This window comes from Colletes gigas, unplaced genomic scaffold (assembly GCF_013123115.1).
Source record: "Colletes gigas isolate AHSC1104 unplaced genomic scaffold, ASM1312311v1 Colletes_gigas_Sc00007, whole genome shotgun sequence".
NCBI classification, from domain to species: Eukaryota; Metazoa; Arthropoda; class Insecta; order Hymenoptera; family Colletidae; genus Colletes; species Colletes gigas.
In genome coordinates this window covers 27770-48790 of record NW_025106636.1, presented here as the reverse complement: position 1 = coordinate 48790, position 21021 = coordinate 27770, and the positions used below count along the sequence as shown (strand labels likewise).

Below are 21021 nucleotides of genomic sequence, written 5' to 3'. Positions count from 1 at the left end.
AAAACAAATTCATCTAGCTATCATCACCGACTGAAACAATTTCCATTTTTCTAGTCTATTATCTATACTGAGAAATTATAAATTATGGTATTAGAGACTGTGAACATTTGTGCAACACGTTCTACTTACTATATTAAGATACACGTTATAATTGTAACAAATGTTTCTTGCGATTTAGCTCACAAAGAATATAATTTAAACAAAATGTATGTATTTGCGAAACAATTTATTCCTTATGGAGAAAAAAAGTGTTGTAAATTAAGCATAATATCGATTTATAAATAGCACGTTCGAACAACATCAATATATTGGTTTATTAGCAGTTTTATATTTTATAATCGTTAAGCGAATATCTTTTGAATATGTTTTCTATTAAAAGTATTAACTGCGATTAAATTGCCATTTTTCTTTACGCAGCGGTAGTCGCGATAAATGCATTATTCTACTAATAAAATACTGTACTCGAAAGAACATGCGGTAAACAGTGAAATATACACAACAAACATATCAGAATGCAGTTAATTTTTCTTATATCCTAAATCGACGAAACGAACCGGATTCGTACAATTTTGTTTACCGTTCCGTTGTTAGAAGTGACCAAAGTTGACCATTGTTATAGATACCATCGTTTACACATCCGAATGTAAATTAATTCAATGCCAAATTACTTGTTAATGCATATACTGTACGCGCTGTAGATCATCTATTATTTATGTATAACGTCCTAGAAACGAAGGAAATCCGTCATTCGATCACTTCCCTCTCAGCTAGGGAACCCCACACGAAACTTATTTAAAATTATTATATAATCGGAACTATGGGCGCATGTTCGGTTACACGAGGGGTCGGAATATGATTGTCGCAATGTACCAGAGGACATTGCATATCCACAACGATGTACTGGCGTTAAATATAAACGATTATCGTGGTTCAGTAGGTCAGCTTAAAGGTGACAAGACCGAACCGTGTTCTTTTCTTTTTCGATCACTTTCCTTCTGTATAGCTTATAAATAAAAACAGTTGCCATCGGAAGCGTACAGAGAAACGAGCGTTAAAAAAGGTTACGGTTCGGATTTGGAAATTGCTTCGAAGATGCAGTTAATAAACCGCCTGCGTGTTAACCTTGCATTTTCCTCAAATTATTTCTACAAATTGATTGCAATATCTCGTTCGTGGCACGCGCGTTTCGAATGATCTCGCACACGAACGGGATCGCGGGAATTATTATTTCCCGCCTATTTAAGAACTGGATAGGATAGGTTAAGAACTGAATTTTTATTTTCCAAGGAGATAAAAAAGTAGAGGGAATTCTGAAACGTGATCGACGAATTTAATCAAAATGAATATCGGTCGGTACGATGAATGGCGTACATAATCGGTTGCTTTATGAAATTCATTGTTCTACGAAGCGTCGTTGTTAAATTTTATCGCGCGGTGTGTAAAAAAAAATGCAAGGAATTTTTGAAAAATTGTTTGAACCGTGAAATTACACGGATAGCATCGAATGGATATAACAGAAATAATTAAAATCTTTTATGATACTACATCTATACATATAATATCGATCTATGACCGTAGGGATTTGATAAACCCCGAATTATCTCTATCGATGATATTATCAGCTGTAACGTTGCCTTTTTTTTCTGGCTCGGTCACACCGCGTGCATCTTATTTTATAAAATATGTCACTCGTATTTATGTACCGAGATAATTAAATATTTTGTGACACGATTATTTTCCAAATCAAGCATGTAAACCCATAGATATCAATAAATGATCCGAGCGTTAAGAAACAACAATGTTATTGTTAGTATGGGGGCTGTTATCAATACCCATGAACCAGTTCTATTATGAGATAAGAAATAGAGGTCGAATCTGACTAAACGAAATGGAAAGCGAGGAACAAAATATAAACAAAAGTCCAACCCGATGACCACATCTTATGTTCATTAAATTATCAATTATTATTATATTTGATGCAAGCTTACGCCAACACTAGGTCGTTTTAATAATCATTATAGGCGTAAGATATACGATCGTCACGAGTATTTAATTATTTTGCGTTTCAATTTCAATTAACATTATCTAAATAATTTGTACGATCTCCGTGAATGTTTATGTAATTTTACGTGGAGGTATGCTTACGGTATCGAATCAGAAACTATATTTTTATCATAACGACGATGTTATCTCCAGAAAGATACGCGTAACAAGAATCAATAGCACCAAATAAGTAAACGAAAGTCTGGTGTTTATCGTAAGCACATTTCGACGTATAGTATTTGCAAATGTTTTTATAACTTTTTGTGTATAAAGTCAATTGATACAATTGTGAATACATGTCTAAAAAGAGTATGTTTCGAAATATTTACATGACGTTAAAAAGTCTTGAAGAATTATTCATGGAATGTTCGAAAGGGTATGGAATCTTATGAAACAAAGATGTCTCTGTGGAAATGAAAGGAGGACGCTCATTGTTATGACACCTTTCTCAGGCGTCAAAGTAAGAATATCACTCGCATCGTGAAAATTATGACTTTTTTCAATTAATAAGAAATTTATATTATTATTGTTATTACTATTAATAGTGCTAGTTAAATTAATTACGTGTTAAGATATACATAGATGGTTCATTAACCTATGTATACAAACAACTGTTATTTTACAAACACATTAAATATTTTTATCAATCGTGATTAATATTTGTTACAAATTATATACTCTTTCCTCGAAACAAACATGTAATAGTACTTACGTAAATACCGAGCAGCTACAAGATTAAATTATTAAGAATTTAAGTTGTTAAATTATTAATATTAAAATAATACAGGGTGTTCGGCCACTCGTGGGGAGATTCTGGAGGCCGAAATAAAACGAAAATCAAGAATACCAATTTGTTGATGGCGACTTCGTTAAAAAGTTATTAACGTTCAAAGTTCCGCCCGTACTGAATTTTTTTTCTCGAAAATGCCCAAGATTTCGTGGGTATGTCTATTCACCAAAAATGATTATAATTGACCCCCGCAACCGAAAATAATTTTTCCAGAACGATTTGAAATTTTTGAATTTAATTGTTAATAACTTTTTAACGAAGTCTCCATCAACAAATTAATATTCTTGATTTTCGTGTTATTTTGGTCTCTAGAATCCCCCATTAAAATTTTTCCCCGGGGGTGGCCGAACACCCTGTATATTAAATTATTAAGAGTTAACATTCGAACGTAATTCCAACAGATAATAACCTAGAATATTTATTATTTTGTAATGTACTATTTTATTCGCGAATGAAATTTGCTCGACTCTGCCTCCTTGTATCCGTTACTGTAAGATAATGGTTAAGGTAGTGACCTACAATGTATGAACGTTTAGTCTACTTCGTCGCATGTCACTGGACTGTCACTGGACTGTCACTGGACTGTCACTGGTCGTGTCTGAATTATTTTTAATTACATTATCGATAAATAGCAATTATTACTTGATTACTTGTATTTGTTGTACCGTCTTATCACGTATTAACATAACAATTGCGTAATTGATCATGAACTGTGAAAATATGTAGCTTTGTTTTTCCTTTTTCTAACGAGATAAAAGGAATTTGATTTTCTTCCTTGTCCGGTATTAACGACAATGCAACCAAATACTTTTGTCGACAGTCTGTTAAAAAAAATACGATACACAATCTGCGTTTGGTTGCATTATGTTTATACCTTTCGAGAATGTATTGCCAAGGTGAGACCTTGCTCGTTCATGCTACCGCACGAGTCTTGTTTACTCTACTTACCTACATTGACAAAACATGTTACACGAGACGGAAAACAGCTCTTATTTCGCCGGAGACTAACAAACCGTATCTGTCTTTCTATCGTTATTGTTTTTAATCGAACGTTGTTCCACAAATATATTCGTATACCAGTTTATATAATTATATGAAAACTATGTGGATAACCAAGTTAGTTACGGCAACGATCACGAGCAAATTGGTACAAATTACGCTCATGTAACAGAAGCATTCGTATCTATAAACAGATCGAAGAAATATACGAAGGTTAGGTTCGAATAAATGTAAACAAGGCTTTCCTATTGCATACGATTATTTATGCGTAACGTGGATCATATTTGAAAGATCAATGATCAATGTTATCTATTATGCGATTAAGCCGCTAACACTAATTTTTTATGTTGCAGATCGTTCCGAAGAACGAACCCGTCTCGATGGAAGAAATGTTGCAGACAATTCGATATATCGATAATAGAAAGTTAATTATAATACTTTTTTAAAGACTTGTAAAAAACAAGAATGATTAGATGATCAATGTGATAAAAGTACTTGTATATTTCATTTTGCGTTTCTCCAGCATGTATACATATACCTAAGATCTTAAAGATATTATCGATATATCGTAAAATATTAGTGGGATATCGATAACTTATCGATGATCGATAGCCAGCAGCTTTAGCTCGCTCGACGGTCCCACGTCCTTGGATAAGTTCACGTTACGTCATCGAAGGAGAATCGTGAATAATTTTCCATCGTGGTTCGTGACTAGCAAACGCCATGGCAATGCGTGCAGAGAAGAATTTTCCGGCATGTAATGATCGAGTGGATCTACGATCACAACGGATAATCACTTTCATGTCGGAGGTGGGGCATCGTAGCAGTTGAAGAACGCGGGGCAAGCACTTACCAGACTGCAAACCGGTGTCACGAAGAAACTGCCCCTCTACTTGCACATACTAACGCACAGCCACGCGTATGTGACTTGTGGTGCTTCGGACAACTCTCGGGGAGTCGAGAGAGAAGGCGAACGTGAGCATTTCCGTCTTCCTCTTGAAACAGTTTGAAATCCAACTTTGCGTCAATCGGCATACGATTTCGAATCTCGACTGTCCCTAGCATTTTTTATATTCCGATCTACACATATACTACGATTATTTGCCGCAAGTATTCCCCTTAAGAAACAAATTTTCGAAATTTTTCGTTCGTTTTGATACTCTTCCGATACCTACATAGATCGGAAAATAAAAATATCTGGGCAGTCGAGACTTGGAATCGTACGCTGGTTGACGCAAAATCGCATTTCATCTGTTTCAAGAGCGAGAAGAAAAGACTAACATTCGTCCTCTTTCTCAATTCCCCGAAGCTGCCCGAAGCGCTGGAGCTCACGTTCACGTGGCTGCGCATTAGTACGCGTGAATGGTGGGGCAGTTTCCTCATGACACAGGTCCGTCGTCTGGTAAACAGTGCGCGTGCGCTGAAACGCTCCTCTACATAAATATCGCAGCCACGCTCGCACGGTAGTGATACGGGCCGTGCTATCAGCCGCTCGTTGCCTTCATGATAAGTGTCTTTTAACTCTTTTGCAACAAAACACCGATAGAACGCGACGCACCACGATAGGACCACGCTGCGACCATCGATCAAACGATCATCTAGATACGGGTACTGCGCATATTCGTTGGACCTCTGACAAAGCAACGGTGAGTAGGAACACTAATTTTACTGCACGTATCGATGTCCGATCGATCGCGGATCAAATCGATTCACCCGAATCTTGCACGAGTAAACGGAACAACGGAAAAACTCGTATAATCTTTTCCAACACTAACAAAACGTTGCATTCAAAATGCACGAACGGTTTTAAAAAGTGTCAAAGATTCGATGAAATTGTAACTCGAGTTTGTTACGGTGACTGAGGTTAGAGGTGGCCTGCCACGGGATTTACGAAGCATAAGTTTGGACGTTTATGTTACACGTTCGTTTCGGTTCGTTTTTCTATTATATAACATTGCTTTCGTGTACATTCATAGCGGCACGGTTTTGGTATTAAACAGTGAATGGAACAGTGTTTGTAAAACGACAATCGAAGTGTTTACGGAAAGTAAGTGTCGAGAATGTCAAGTTCAATTTGGACTCGTTCTCGGTTGCTGTTTTGTGCAAGTATACCCCGATTTACCAGAGAAAATACGCGAGATGCGTGGTCGGGAACTTGCGACGTTGCCGATTATTCATCTTATACACTGACAGAAAAATGTCAATGCCGATCTTGACTGATTTTTCTAAAATTTGGCAAGTTTGTATGTCCAACAATTGTAACCGTTATTTGCCGTGCTATAATTATGAAAGAATGTCTCTAAATAGGAAAAACTGGCACGGCAGTCAACGTGTTGAATAGTATGCAAATAATTAATCATATTCGTGACATATTTCTAGTATATTTTAGTAATATTTGTGCACGTTATTTTGCTATTTTGATATATAGGATGCTTCGGAAATAGGTCGTCAAACTTTGGTGTTGTATTCTGGTCACCCTAAAGATGGAAAAAGGCCAGATAAACATAGATCACAGAAACTTTTCCTTTTAAACACGTTTTGTTTACGATGGAGCGTTTTAAGATTTTATTAAAATTTGCTTGCAGAGATTTTTTCAAAGACTGTCAAAACGTTTAAAAATTGGTGGCGAAATGTTATCGCACGCGAAAAGGAAAGGTCTCTTGACAGAGTCTCTGTCTACTTGACATTAAATTTACCCATCCAAATAAGACTCCGACTATTAAACGTTTAGATAAAAACAGATTTATTACGACATAAGTTGCCTCCACTCTGAGGATGACTTGCTTTACCGCAATATTTACTTCTAACAGAGAAGTGTGTTGACGGTGCTCGTGATTCTATAACAACTATTGATACAATATTTCGAAGCGAGCAAGAGGTGCTTGTATCTTGAAAAGGAAACGTTTCCGTACTTGTGTTTATACGACCATTTTTCATCCTTAGGAAAAGTAGAATACGATAACAAAGTTTAACGACCTATTTCTGAGATACTCTGCGTAATATATCGCGTGTTCTCGGGAATTGGCTTAGTACCGCCGTGGTTATTTGTTTTAGGGTTTTTGATCCGTCCCGTGTATCTCTCAGGTGTCAGTCTTCTCGATGCAGAAGGTAGAACACGTCGGGAAAGTAGGACGGAAGAGAGAAACGGGAAGGAAAAGAAAGGTTTTTTGTGTTTCGTCCTAGGCCCGCCAGAGGGCTCGTCAATAGGGCTGGGACTTGTACAATTATGCGTGTCCTCGAATATTTGAACGGTTTCAACATTCGTCGAACAAAATGATCGTTTGTCTTTTTAAACAAATAGCTAGGGATACTTGTATCTAAACGTGTTCGTAGAATCACTTTTTATTTTAACGTCAAATATTTTATATTGTTTTTCGTTTATTCGATTTTACTTGTATCACAATGGCCTAGGAAAAACTTAATTTGTAATAAGGTGAAATTTGATTTGGAAAAAGGTTAATTTAGAGTGCAAAATCTATGTATGCATATGAATGTACTCATGGGAATGTCTCATGGGACCTTACTCCGGGCGCCATCTATCGATGGGTCCTGAAACCTAAGTCGTTCTAAAATAAAGCAGTATGCCTTATCTACCATTTTTTTAAAATAAGCACATGCATATAATAATAATTAATATAGTAAACATACGTTGTTAAGAAATAAATACTCATTTGTTTTTATACGCTAAAAAGTGAACCGTTGAACGGTTTTGGCGCTCGTTCCGGCAATCGTAGCAAAGTTAGTCTCGGAAAAATATCTAGAGTTTCGATTTGTAACGGAAGCGATTATCCGTTCGCGCAGCGAACAAAGGATAGAACAGAACAGTCTTGCACTTTGTTCGAAATGGAAGAGCCGACTCTTGGCGTTTGATTATATTTATGTATGTATTATCGTTGGCGCGTGCATGAATATTTCATCGCGCGAGGGATAAAGCCGAATCGTTTCGAGATTATACATTTCAGTTTAAAATAACGTTCTCGCCTACTCGACGTTTAAACAGAACGAATTACGTTCGCGGTTAATTGGAGTATCCTATTCCTTGTTTCCTTTCTCTTCCGCGCGGAACAAGGAACTACAAAGTCACTTGGAAATTTGTATTTTTACCGTTACGTTCGAAGATCGTTCCCTCTTGACCGACACAGTTCGCCTTCATCGATTTATATGTATATTAACAGTAGGACGAATTAACATCGACTACATTGACCCACATAAAATAGAACACGTCGAAACGAGTGAGGTTTAAGGCATTTAAATCGAATTGAAAAATAAAAATATTTCGGGATATTTCTATTTCGTGTATCGTCTTGTTCGCGACAAGCGGTCAAAATTTCTTATAAATTTAGCGTATAAAAGGGCGGAATGCATTAACCGACCTCCCAGCGACACTGACCTACATAGTTAAAATAGATGTCAGATTATTTGAAAGGACAATGTTAAAAATAGGCGATTTTTTTCAGTCGTACGGAACGAAAATTTCTTTGAAACCATTACACTACGCGGCGAACATGAACCTTCACTGGAGAAATTATGAACGCTAGCACCATCGTACTTAGTCATAGTCATCGACGTTTCGTCTTGTACCCTTACTCACTATTATGACAAACTATGCACATACGTGTATCTTTGTTATGGAGTTGAACAGAAATGTTTATTATACGGTTCGTTTTAACGCTAATGTAAACGTTTCTTTCACTGGTACACTCGACCAAGATGTTAAAAGCGTATTCGTATTTGCATATTACTTTTTTATTATTATCTTTCAATACGGTCCGTTTGTACTGAATTTTTTTCTAGAAAGTGGGTAGGATTTCGGGGGTATGTCTAATGACCAAAAATTATTGTAATTGACCCCTGTAGGTAAATATAATTTTTTTAGTACGATTTGAAATTTTTTAATTTCGTCTAAAAATTTCAGTACCTATTCGAATTTTTTTCTCGAAAGTAGATAGGATTTCAGGGGTACACTACTAAAGGTTTTTTTATATCGTTGTTATGTATCAAATATAGAAACATTACACTATATGCCTCTATACGAGTTTCAATAATTTAGTAGAATTTTCATGTTTGATCGTAAAGATATCGCCTGAACCTGTAGGTGTACGATTTTATGTAACAGTCACTGTATATGCGTTTAAAACTGAAATCGATTTGACAAAATGCATATACTTTGTCGAGCAGCGGTATTAATCAACAACATCGAACGAAATTGTTACGAGGAACCCTCGAGAGCGCGGCGCACGTGACTCGTTTTTTCGTACACGACACACTGAACTCTCGCAAATCAACGGTGGGTCATCGGGTCTCAAGAATCGCGTGGATATGTTTTCGCGAGTCTCCATGGCGATATAACGTCAGTACGAATCGATACGAGTGTTCTTTCCTATTAACGAGACTGTAAGTAAGCGTGCTGATAGGGGCTGCAGCACGTGTAATCATCGGACGACGCGTGTCCGTTTCGAAACTTAAAAAAAAAAAGTGTGTCGTCAGGCTAACCCTTTCCTCTCTTAAGCCAACGAACCGTTCGACGCGTCGAGTGACCGAAAATTTTGATAAAATCCGTAAAATCGTTCGACGTTCTCGATTCGATTCCTATTGTTTTCCAGTCTGTATTTATCTTAAATTTCTTCGATTCTCTCGTTATTTGTGTCCGTCTACGAAATCGACAGAAACAGTGTGTTCCGTTCGTCTCGACACAGTGACGGGAAATGAATAAGAAAAGGTAGACGATACGTAATCGTCATGAATATAACATCTGGCTGTGTATTGCTTAAAAACCTATCTATATATACGATAAGTACTTGTTTTGAATTTTGATCTGCGAACGATTGCACGAATATCGCTGGATCTCCTGACGTCGCGATCGACAAATCATCGATACATCGGACAAAAGTAAAAGAAAGAAAGAAGTTTAATGCGAAATGGAGTATCATCTTGTGGCGTTACCTCCCGTACTCGCCACCAGAGGGCTACGCTCTCGTCTTTCTCGCAAGCGCTCGACCGTCACCTCCGTTGCTGTACAATTGTACACCTTTCTACCGACTACCCAATATCCCATTGTCCGAGGCAGAGCCTGCTAGAAAGTCTCTCCTCTCCTTTCCTTTTCTTTCTCATCACTTCCACCAAGAAAGCAGCGCCATAGCCTTAAATAAGTTCTCCGTTAATTCATGATATTAACGATCGCTACGCTGGCTGTCAGAGCGTAATGATACATTCTATTCGAAATAGGTGCAATCGATCGTTTTGTGCAAAGATGTAGAACGCTCTCGTTTAAACGTCCTCGAAAATAGAAGTATCGACTGCCAGTACAAACGACGGCTGTTTCGTTACCGTTCGTTTCACCTAAAACGCGACCGCGCGCCGTCTCGGTTAATTATCACAGTTCGCCAATCGTATTCGACGGAAATGAATCACCGTGGCAACCGCGGACGCGGTGAATGGAAAATTCGATGATCGTTTCATTTCGAAGTTTCTCTCGTAGCCTCTGACCGTTGCATCCTCGTAAGATAAACGCAATCTTGCGATTAGCCCGAACAGAAACGGAGATAATTCGAACGAATAATAACACTTATCTGGAAACGTTACTGCACTCTCACCTTGCTTAAAAGAATCTCTAACGATTTTTCTTTTATGCCAAGATTTTATTATCCGTGAATAACAATTTGGAATAAATTATCGTATTCCTGGCCATCGATCTTGATGCGACTACGATTTGATTTAAGATCAACACCAGAACTACCGACGATTATGGTGTATTTATTCGTACCAAAGAAATTAAAACGATAGAAATAGAAAATTGATATTTAAAGAGGTAGAAAATTTTTATTGAATATCACGAACGGGTCATTTTTACTGCTTTGGTAGTCCGGTGTTAAGCGTCATTGTTCTTAAACTAGTTTCTGTTAAAGTACACGATAAATGCAGTTTTTCCATGGACTCATTTGTTGGTTCGATCATGCCCCTGTGTTTTTGGTTTCTCTAAAAGTCGGGCAAACTGGACTTTAATCTAAAATAAATTGCCTTCGAGGCCACGTGTTGTTCCTAACGACGGTGCTCCATTGTGCTTTATCGGGAAGTAATGTTTGTTTTCCAGCACGGCAACGTCTCGAAAGGAACGAACTTTACGCGCGGTTAGAACGTCGATGAGTGACAAGCTTGTATAAAACGGTTTCAATTGCATCGAGCGTCTCGAGGTTAGCGCAAAGTTTTCCTTCGCTGCTTTTACCCGGAAGTGTAGTTTACTTTCAGTCGAGTGCACTTTGGACTGGTAACTATTTTCGCTAGTGTGTTATCTATACCAAGAGGCGTTGCTGTACCGACTAGCGTCGATCGCGTCGCACCGGATCTAGCTCTGCGGTCACCTGCCAATTGCACTTGGCATAACCACCTACAATTCGTACGCGTCGCTTCTTTTAACGTGGATGAACTAACGAAATCGCTTTGCGGAACCGCGGCACAACTTGGCATATCGGTTTCCTCTTTAAGACGAATGGATAAAGAAATAGAAGAATTATAGCATCGAAATTAAAAATTAAAAATTTATCAGCAAGCTACAAGGCATTACCAAATTAAAAAAATTAAAAAATGTGAAAAATTTCACACTTTCTCGAATTTTTTTCTCGAAAATGGGTAGGAATTCGCGGGTATGGATATTCACCAAAAATGATTGTAATTGAACTCCACATGGAGAGGAAGAATCTTGTATTTCGAGCGCATAAATTAGGTGTAAGTACGCGACACGGTAATATTTAAATAGGCCGACAATCCGATCCCACGATCGTTCGATGATTTTTAAGTACTTGATTGGTCGACACGTCCGGAAGTGATTATCGTCGTAAAAACATGGAAAGCGAGGAACGAACATTGGTGGGAACGAACCACGCTCCCTGGGGAATGAATTACGATTTGTATATGTGCATCGAGCCACGTGTGCCCGAAATTGTTGGCAGTGGACCCGATGGCACTGAGAAATTCATGGTCTCTCGTCGAAACCCTAAGCTTTAAGATGCGAAACAAAGAAAATGTCATTGCGTGAGAACTGTAATAGAGGCATACTTTTTATGCATCGATCACTAGCGTTTTACAAATTAACTTACCTTTATACCCCGGAAATAAAATTTGACCGTTTAAAATTGTTCTTTCGATGAGAAAATAATTCGTACTAAATTGCAGATCGATCGAACATCTTGTAATAAATTTTACTCCAAAAAAAGAAAAACCGTTACGGGGTAAATAAACGGAATAAGAGCAGCCTGAGGGCGCGAAGAAAGTAGCTTATAAAACTGGAAATAATTTGCGAATTAATTTTTATTCAAAGAATATACGATAAACTTAATTAACGCTTCCACCATGGAACTAAAAAAATTCTCAAGTCGAGGTCAAATTTGACGGAATTGCAAAAGTAAGTACTGTGCCGAATGTTCAATTATATAGTCTGCGCCAAAAATCAACATTTTACGAGTTCGGTCCGACAGCGTAAGAATATTATTTCGTTTTCATATTATTTTTATCTTAGCCGTCTTAATGTTCAAAAAAAAAAAATGAAACTGACGTATCCGTTGATATTTATGATAAACGTAGTTATGAAACACGTGTCAAATACGTCGTGAAATTTGATTAACGATTAGTTAGGCCGAGTTTAATTTTAGACTACATTTTATTTAGCAACTACATATTAGTACCACGAAAAATTTCCGTACAGAGTTATGCACGTTTTTACGCGCGTACATATAATGAGCTCAATTAGCAGTAAATTTTGTAACTCGTTTCACACTGTAATGCAAATTCTTTTTTTTTTCTGCATTTTACGGTTTCATATTTTAATAGCCTCGAGTTGTCAGCGGACCATCATCCAGGGGATAATTAATATCCTCAATTGCTTTCATGGCTTCTATTCAATTTGACTCGAGGGGTATACTGGCCAGCATGAGGTCGTTTAAACGTATTCTTCCGGAACCTAGCGGAAAACTACTCGCCACACTTTAAATGTGCTCATATGTATAATACTTTACGCGTTATTCAGCGAATGTGAATTTTAGAACCAAGGTTATATAACATAAATTTACTGGTAACACGTGAATTACATAACATCAACGATTTCGAACCCACATTTATTTACTAACGTTAATGTCGCGTACCCTAACACCATTGATAGGTGAAACGAAACATCTATAGAGAAGAAATCGAAGCAAAATTGAACTGTTAATGCAGGTTTTGCAAATGAAAACCCTTTTAATGTTAAACAAGTGTATTTTACATTAATTTCATATCATTTTATGTTTAAATATTACATACACGCAATAACAATTTGTATTTTGGAGAAACTTTAAACGTTAATAACTTCTTAAGGAAGCCTGCATAAACAAATTGGTATTCTTAATTTCCGTCTTAGTTTGGCCTCCAGAATCTCCTTTGGTTAAAATTTTGAAAGGTATCTTCCGACACGAAGCCATAGAATCAATATTAATCGATTTATTTTAAAGTTTCGATATATTTTAACCATAATTGCGAGGATGGAATACTTGCTGTAAAATTATATTTCACTTTGAATGCCAAAATTACGGTTCTTCGACAAAAGACGTTGGCTGTTAGGTAATAGATAGTCCTCTCCTATCATTTGCGACATTTAAAACAAACGACGTTAGTAATTATATTTGTTAAATACTTTGTCATCTTTCGAGGATCGTTGGCTAAATAAATTGCATGAAACTCGTTCTGTACAGTTGAAATAATCTCACGGCAATTATAAGCAACTTCCACCCGCGGTTATGAGTTTAACCGGTTTCAAGACTCGATTAAACGTATCAATTAACTATATATGTAACATTTGAGCGACCAAACACCTTACCGGCGAAGGTCACTTTGTGGTAATATTCACGTAATGCGTTAATATTTTTGTTTAGTAGCGACATATGTAATTAGATTTGCTTATACTTGTTATTTTACTTAACATTGACGTTACTTGACATACACGTACAGTAGATACAGTCGTTACGAGTTTACTTTGTATGCATTTGTCACGATGCTTTGGAAGAATGTGTATAAAGTGTTACACCTGAATCACGGTTATTAAAAACTGGAATCGATATGGACACACGTATAAGCGGAGGAGCAGAGATTATCGAACTCCTGAAATAAATAAGACACGAAGACGAATACATATTTGGCGGCAAGGAGATAAGACCTAGAAACCGAAATGTATTTCGAGCGACAATGTTCTTCTAAAGTACAAATAATCGATTAAACGCGGCAACAAACAGAGGGAAATACTTGTTCGAATTTGACCTACAAAGATATCAATATTCACCCGACCCTTATTTTACACGATGAAAACCCATAAATACGAGTCGTTACGCGAGAATATTCCCTCAAATGTTACCTTATTGGTAATGTTACCTTATTCCTTTTTACGCATTTAAATTTAGACACGCCTGCACATTTTAATAACAGCTTTAGTGGAACTAATTCTCACGGACGAGACAAAACGCGAGTTGCGTGTACACGTGGACGCTCGTGAATAACGTAATTGCAGAAGTGCGTCCGTGTTTAATTGGATAGTGGGATCCGTGTCTAAAAGGATATCTTTGTGGACGTTTTTTTTTTTTTAGGACATAATTGTGTACCGGAAAGTGGCATTTATCCTCTTTGTTTGAAAATCTTGTCGGGCGGGTTTCGATATGCCCTTCTGGATTTTCACAAGACAGGTTTAATGTCGTTCAACGTGTGTTTGCGTTCCCATAAATCGAGGCAAGAACGTAACACCATAGACGAGGTATATGACTCACCTCTTCGCTAAATATCAGTAAATTTCTAAGCGTTATATTTTGAACGCTAATAAAAATTGGGTGAATACATCAGAGCTTCATGAATTCGTCTTGAAAAGCACTATAATCCAAAAAAAAATATACATATAGTTCCGTTTAAAAAACGAAACTTCACCATCATATCTTTTAAACTAATAACATAAATAAACTTTTAAACTAATAACATAAAGACTGTCACACTTTAGCGTGGACACCCTGTACACGGTATACGTCGTATACCTCGTCTGTGGTAATTCTATCGGATACGTCGGTAAGTACGCTTTCTACATGGTACATAGTTCGTGCGCACGCAACTGTCTGCGGATTGCCGTCATTCAGGCGAATCTTAAATTGTTAACAACTTTAAGACGTACCTTCTACTTCGTAATTTTACGATAACAATTCGTTGTCGGTGAAAATACACATTTTCAAATAAAATAATAAAAAGCCAATTTCATTACATTCGAATTATTCGAAGGTAATGGAACATTTGTATTGGATCTTGATCGGTTTTGGAACGTGTAGTAATTTGCAATTAGAACTTTAGCGTTCGTACAGTATGTTATTAGGAGACGTTCGAAGTATGCAGTATTTCAAAACATATTGGGATAAATGTTACAAATATTGAAACTAAGATTATCATAATCGCTTTGCATTGGTGTTTTTCGATAACAAGAAAAGCATCTAGGCATGATTATTGAAACTGATAAGACACGGCGGATAAGATAATAGAACACTCACAAAATGGTGAAAATGTCACGGAGGGGAATACTCGAGTCAAGCAGGATGCGTCCATAATGAAATGTTGCCCAGCAATCAAACAATCATCGAGCCGTTCCATTACAAATGATCAGACCATTTAACGTTAACTGTAGAAGAAAAACAACGAGCTTCGGGAGAACGTTACGAGAATTACAAAGTTTCAATTCCAGTATATTTTGAATAGAAAAAATCGACGAGAGGAAACGTGTAACGTCAGAAATGTAATTAAAAGAGTTCGTCCGAGTTATGATAAAAAAAGCATGGGAAATAGAAAAATCTCGAGTGTGTACCGAGTAAAGCCTATTAAAATACACGTGGGATGATTCAACGAGCGATCTGCATGCAGCGAATACCGATGATGAGCGGCGATTACATAAGTGAAAATGGAAAACTCGCTCGCGTCTCGGAACTATACAGTTTCCCTGACATGGAAACAAATACAGATCTACCACAAGCCAGAAGAAACCTTTCATTTATTTCTGTCGTTTCGTTTCTACATTTTTCCATTAAATGGAATTTTTCAATAATTTTGTTAGGGAACGTCCACCGATCAGATTTTTCTTATCCTAACGCAGAAAACTACCAAGCAAAGTTCCTGGTCTAATCATTAATGCACATTCCAGAGAACAATAAAGTTCTCACTGTTTAAAATTGGCTCAGAATCGGTTGATACATAGTTCCGTAATTTAAGAATGATGCCATTGCGATCAACATACCGTTATCGCTAACTGTTTACTGGTTTTCGGTGCATGTGTTTAGAAATTTTCTTTCTACTTCTACCAGAAAACCATTCGCTAGTCTTTTTCTTTTCATTTTGTTCCTATAGTTGGATTTCTGTCAAAGATGCGATGTTATTATTAGTCTTAAACATTATTGGAAGCATTTAAAAGGCGATATTCGAACAACCTATCGGTTATAGACCTTAAAAGCATCGTGCGAACCGCGATGCTCGTGGGCGTCTGGCATGTATACATATAGTATGATTCCAGTGCACGCGAAAACCACGTGCGTGCCGCATGGTGCCCGATGCGAGTTACGTGATATGTGGGCGCACCTATCTTTCCGACCCACCAAGAATAAATCGAGAAAGACTTGTGTGTTCCCGGTGACGCTGCGCACGAATCAATCGCCATCAAGAGTCGTGCGAGTACACGTTTTCGCCGATGATGGCGCCACCGTCCAATCGAATTAAAATCGCATTTCCCATGCATTCGAAAACGAACGCGATTTGAATTTCCAAACATTTCCAAACAATTTGCCTCCGTTCGAATAGCAGTTCAAGACGATTTGCACTGTTGGAAATAATCCACAACGCTGGAAATAAAAAAAATAAATAAATAAAAGAAAATCTGTTTTGCATGAAAAACATAGTGCAATTTTCTGGATTTGATAGTAACTGGATTAGTCGTTTGTTTACATACATACTGAAAGTTAATCAAGATTACATAAAAGATAAGAATTTTTCATAAAAACTGTGCAAAAGTTTTTGTTTAAATATAATATTTTGTTCCAAGTTAATTATTTATTAATAGAATCTATTAATTCTTTACACTTGTTACTCCATTGTGTTGCAGCATCACAATGTCACGTTCAATACTGGACGAGTCTCCGAACGCGGCCTTAGACAAAACCCTGCTGAACAGATATCTCGATCTGCCTCAACCGGAAGATAAAATTCAAGCAAAGTACATTTGGATCGACGGTACCGGCGAAGCGTTGCGAAGCAAAACCAGAACGGTGGATTTCGTGCCGAAACACCCGTCAGGTTGGTAACCGATTTATAACACCACGCTGTTGAATTTCAAAACGTATACAAATTACTATTTATGCAAGGGGATAGAATAGAATTTTGTAGATAGACTTCAACGGACCTTGAACGTCAAATTTCAGCTTCGAGTGTTTTCAATCGCGTAGCAACTGCTGGTATTATCTAATCGCGCTTCACATTATTTCACGATAGAAGCTAAACGGTGGCTACTTAACATTCTTCCTACGCGATATCTATTTTGTTTTGTCTGAAACATTTGTTCTGTTTCCTTTCTGTGAATCAACCTTGACACATACATGCAATTCAACCGGCAACCACGATACACGATGAATATTAATCCCATTTAAAGTAGTCTACCGTGCATGTACCTTATGAGCAAGTACGTTTAGATCTGTTCGACTGCAATTACCTATTCTAACGAAGATTGTGCATCAAATGTATTCTACGGCGAAAGAAGGATCAATTATCTTATTCGATAGAAGGTTTTGTCGAGCATAAGTTCAGGTCGGTCTCGAAGAATCTTTTTCTTTGCAAAACGATTTTGATCTGATTGTAAACAAAGTACTTTTCCTCGGATTCGATTATAGATCGTGCGCGTAAGATCACGAATAGATCTTTTCCAGATCTATTTCAGTTTCTCGCCAAGCAGTATGTGCATTATCAGGATCGAAGCATTGGACTAGGCGCGTGTCGTCTGCATTGTATGTATGTACAACTGAGTGTCCAAGAATAGATCCTTGAGGCACACCATGCGCAATTTGTCGTATAGACGATTGGACACTGTCGTTAACATCGCTTGTTGAACACGTTTTGTGAGATGGAATCGTATCCGAGAAGCAGCCGATCCAGTTATATCTAAATTATGTAACTTACAATTAGCACAGAGTTATTTGCGATCCAAGGTATGAAATGCTTTCAAGCAATGAAGAGCAACGATATAATAGAATGGGTGAGAGTCGATGCATCGAAGGATAATACATATGCGTATGAGTCATCCACGACGAACGCTTCATTGGAATTACTAAACATTAATAGCCAACAGGTTAAAGAAACTACACTCTTCCAAGAATTTTTAATGGGAAAACGCGACTTTGTTATAGGATGAACTATGGAATGTTTCCATAGAGCATAAAATGTGGTATAATTATTTAACTTACTACAAGACAAAAAGAAATTATAGAGCAAAAAGGTATATACATTACGTGGCTTGATAAATCACAAGAACTTTTAAAGAAAAAGTTATTCGTCTCAATTTTGTTCAATTATATACGCTCGCCTCCTCTCGCATACATTGGCTCGTGTAGTAGATGTGTTTGCTTCCCCCACTGTTCCGCTAGAGGCTCTGTCGTCGCTTTTCTCGTTCCCTATAGTATCGAGTCGATACTCTCATCAATTCTGTGCAATCAGGTCACAGATTACGACTCGTAAGTCACGAGATCTTGAGAACGAGTAGAAACAATCAGAAATTAGTGGTAAAGATTATTATAGTTAGCAGATGAACGATTAATGAACTCCTATTATAGAGAAATGGAAGTAGCGGGACGAACAGTTGTTATGTGTTATGTTGTATTGTTAGGATTAGGTTAGAAATTAGGATGGTGTGTTTATAATTAAAATGGACTCGGATTGTACGGTATAGTGGATATTTTGAAATGTTGCCGTATGTATTAAAGATAAGAAAAAACTAATAATAATATCGTTGGTTTAATTTAGTAAAAAAAAACCACTGGTTTGCTTTCAGAGTTACCGATTTGGACATACGATGGTAGCTCGACGTATCAGGCGGATGGAGCGAATAGTGATATTTACCTTTGCCCGGTAGCGATCTACAACGATCCATTTCGCCGTGGTAATAACAAGCTGGTGCTCTGTGACACTTACCACAGCGACAAGACACCGACGGCGTCGAATAAACGTTTCACAGCGAATAAGGCAATGGAAATGGTCAAGGATCAAGACCCTTGGTTTGGAATCGAACAGGAGTATACTTTCCTGGATGTCGACAATAGGCCGCTCGGTTGGCCGAAACACGGGTACCCGGGACCTCAGGGACCGTATTATTGTGGCGTCGGTGCCGACAAAGTGATCGGTCGTGAAATCGTCGAAGCCCACTACCGAGCTTGTCTTTACGCAGGCGTGAAAATCGCTGGTACGAACGCTGAGGTAATGCCGTCGCAGTGGGAGTTCCAAGTCGGTCCTTGTAGCGGTATCTCCGCTGGTGACGATCTATGGATCGCCAGATTTATCCTTCATCGCGTGGCCGAGGAGTACGGCGTGGTCGTTACTTTGGATCCAAAGCCTGTGGAGGGTTCGTGGAACGGTGCCGGCGCCCATACGAATTTCTCGACGAAAGCAATGCGCGCCGAGAACGGTATCGCCGCGATCGAGAAAGCTATCGATAAATTGAGCAAACAACACCTCAGGCACATTCAGGCGTACGATCCGCGCGGTGGGAAGGACAACGAGCGTCGTTTGACAGGGAAATGCGAAACCAGTAGTATACATGATTTCAGCGCCGGTGTAGCCAATCGTAACGTTAGCATTCGTATCCCACGTGGTGTTGCCGAGGAGAAAAAGGGCTATTTGGAGGACAGGAGACCCAGCAGCAATTGCGATCCTTACTCTGTCTGCGATGCCCTCGTGCGTACCTGTATTCTGAACGAGTAAAATGATCCATCTCGACGATGGTACTGTGCATAAAGGGAGGATTCGGACGACGAATTTGTACTGCAATAGTGATTGCACCTTTATCGAGAACGCGTTCTATGCGAGTTAAAGGCCTGCTAGTTAAAATTGATATTTAGTACGAGAAAAAAAGACGTACCTTGAATGTGGAGAGAGGGGATCGTTCAGAAACAGTTTGCATTAGAAACTATACTATGTCGAAAGCAAAGTAAATAAAATCGTTTTGGACCATTCGTCTATGCTGGTTTAAAATCGGTATTAGAGTCTCGTATATAAGTACCTAGAAATAAAGAGAAGAGGAAATGTAAAGACGAAAGAGTCACTCGACGTGAATAATTTTTTATTGTCCAAATACATGTTACAAAATTGTCGCAAATCAAGCATCCTATAATTCGTATTTTATGCTTTCAAAAAGTACTCTAAGGTCGTTAAGTATCTATATAGCTCAATATCTAGCAAAGGTTGATTTTAGGGTGTTCCTGTGCACGTAGCATTAAAGCTTATTATTACGTCTACCTATTTAATTTGATAATCTTGTAGCAACAGCGACAATAAAGATAAACGTATCGTTTAACATTATTCCGTAGACATTGCAAAACTGACATTATTCATTAACTTTAAATCATTTTGGTGTTCACGTTCAGGTAAATTAAAGGTGTAGCTGCAGCAACATAAAAGCATGACTTTGTATGCTGTTTACAAATTTCTTTCATCAAAGAACTATAATGGTTACAGTAAAGTCAAAGGAAACTTGTAGTCCGTGCGTTTTTCAATCCTAGAAAGCGATTCTGACGTCGCTTAATTTGATTGTATTAGAATATTACGCGATATAGTGAAACGAAAGAAAAGTTGATGTAGCATGTACATGGTGTATTTTCATATTTATATGGTATATTTTCATATCTGTATTTTCTATGCTGGCTCCTTTAATGTAATTGTATACCATGACCATTGTTAACAGTTTTGTTGATAGTGGTTATCGTTGTTGTTATAGTAATAGAAGGCGACGTTTTGGATAATGAATTACTATTCTCCTATTAGCGTGGAACATTCATTTTGTTACATTATAAAATAAAGAATTCTATGAACATTGTTTTCCTAAAAACTTCACACCCACTTATTTTATTCATTCAATTGTGAGTTTTAAACTGTACAAAGTATTTATATAATCGTAT

At 37.6% G+C, this 21021-nt stretch overlaps 1 protein-coding gene across 1 annotated transcript; it reads left to right on the top strand.

Moving 5' to 3' along the window:
* Positions 1–5285: 5285 nt before the first annotated feature.
* On the top strand, positions 5286–20934 carry LOC122396100 (glutamine synthetase 2 cytoplasmic). The gene is made up of 3 exons (XM_043394224.1): positions 5286–5478; positions 16968–17158; positions 18903–20934. Exons 2-3 carry the CDS (start codon positions 16975–16977, stop codon positions 19826–19828), a joined length of 1110 nt encoding a protein of 369 aa, XP_043250159.1. The 5' UTR covers positions 5286–5478; positions 16968–16974; the 3' UTR covers positions 19829–20934.
* Positions 20935–21021: the final 87 nt, after the last annotated feature.

What these genes read in the sequence shown, in the direction of transcription:
- LOC122396100 (XM_043394224.1), top strand. Translation starts at nt 16,975, where the DNA reads ATGTCACGTTCAATACTGGACGAGTCTCCGAACGCGGCCTTAGACAAA. An exon ending in CGTGCCGAAACACCCGTCAG is followed by an intron (nt 17,159 to 18,902) that starts GTTGGTAACCGA and finishes GTTTGCTTTCAG; the next exon opens with AGTTACCGATTTGGACATAC.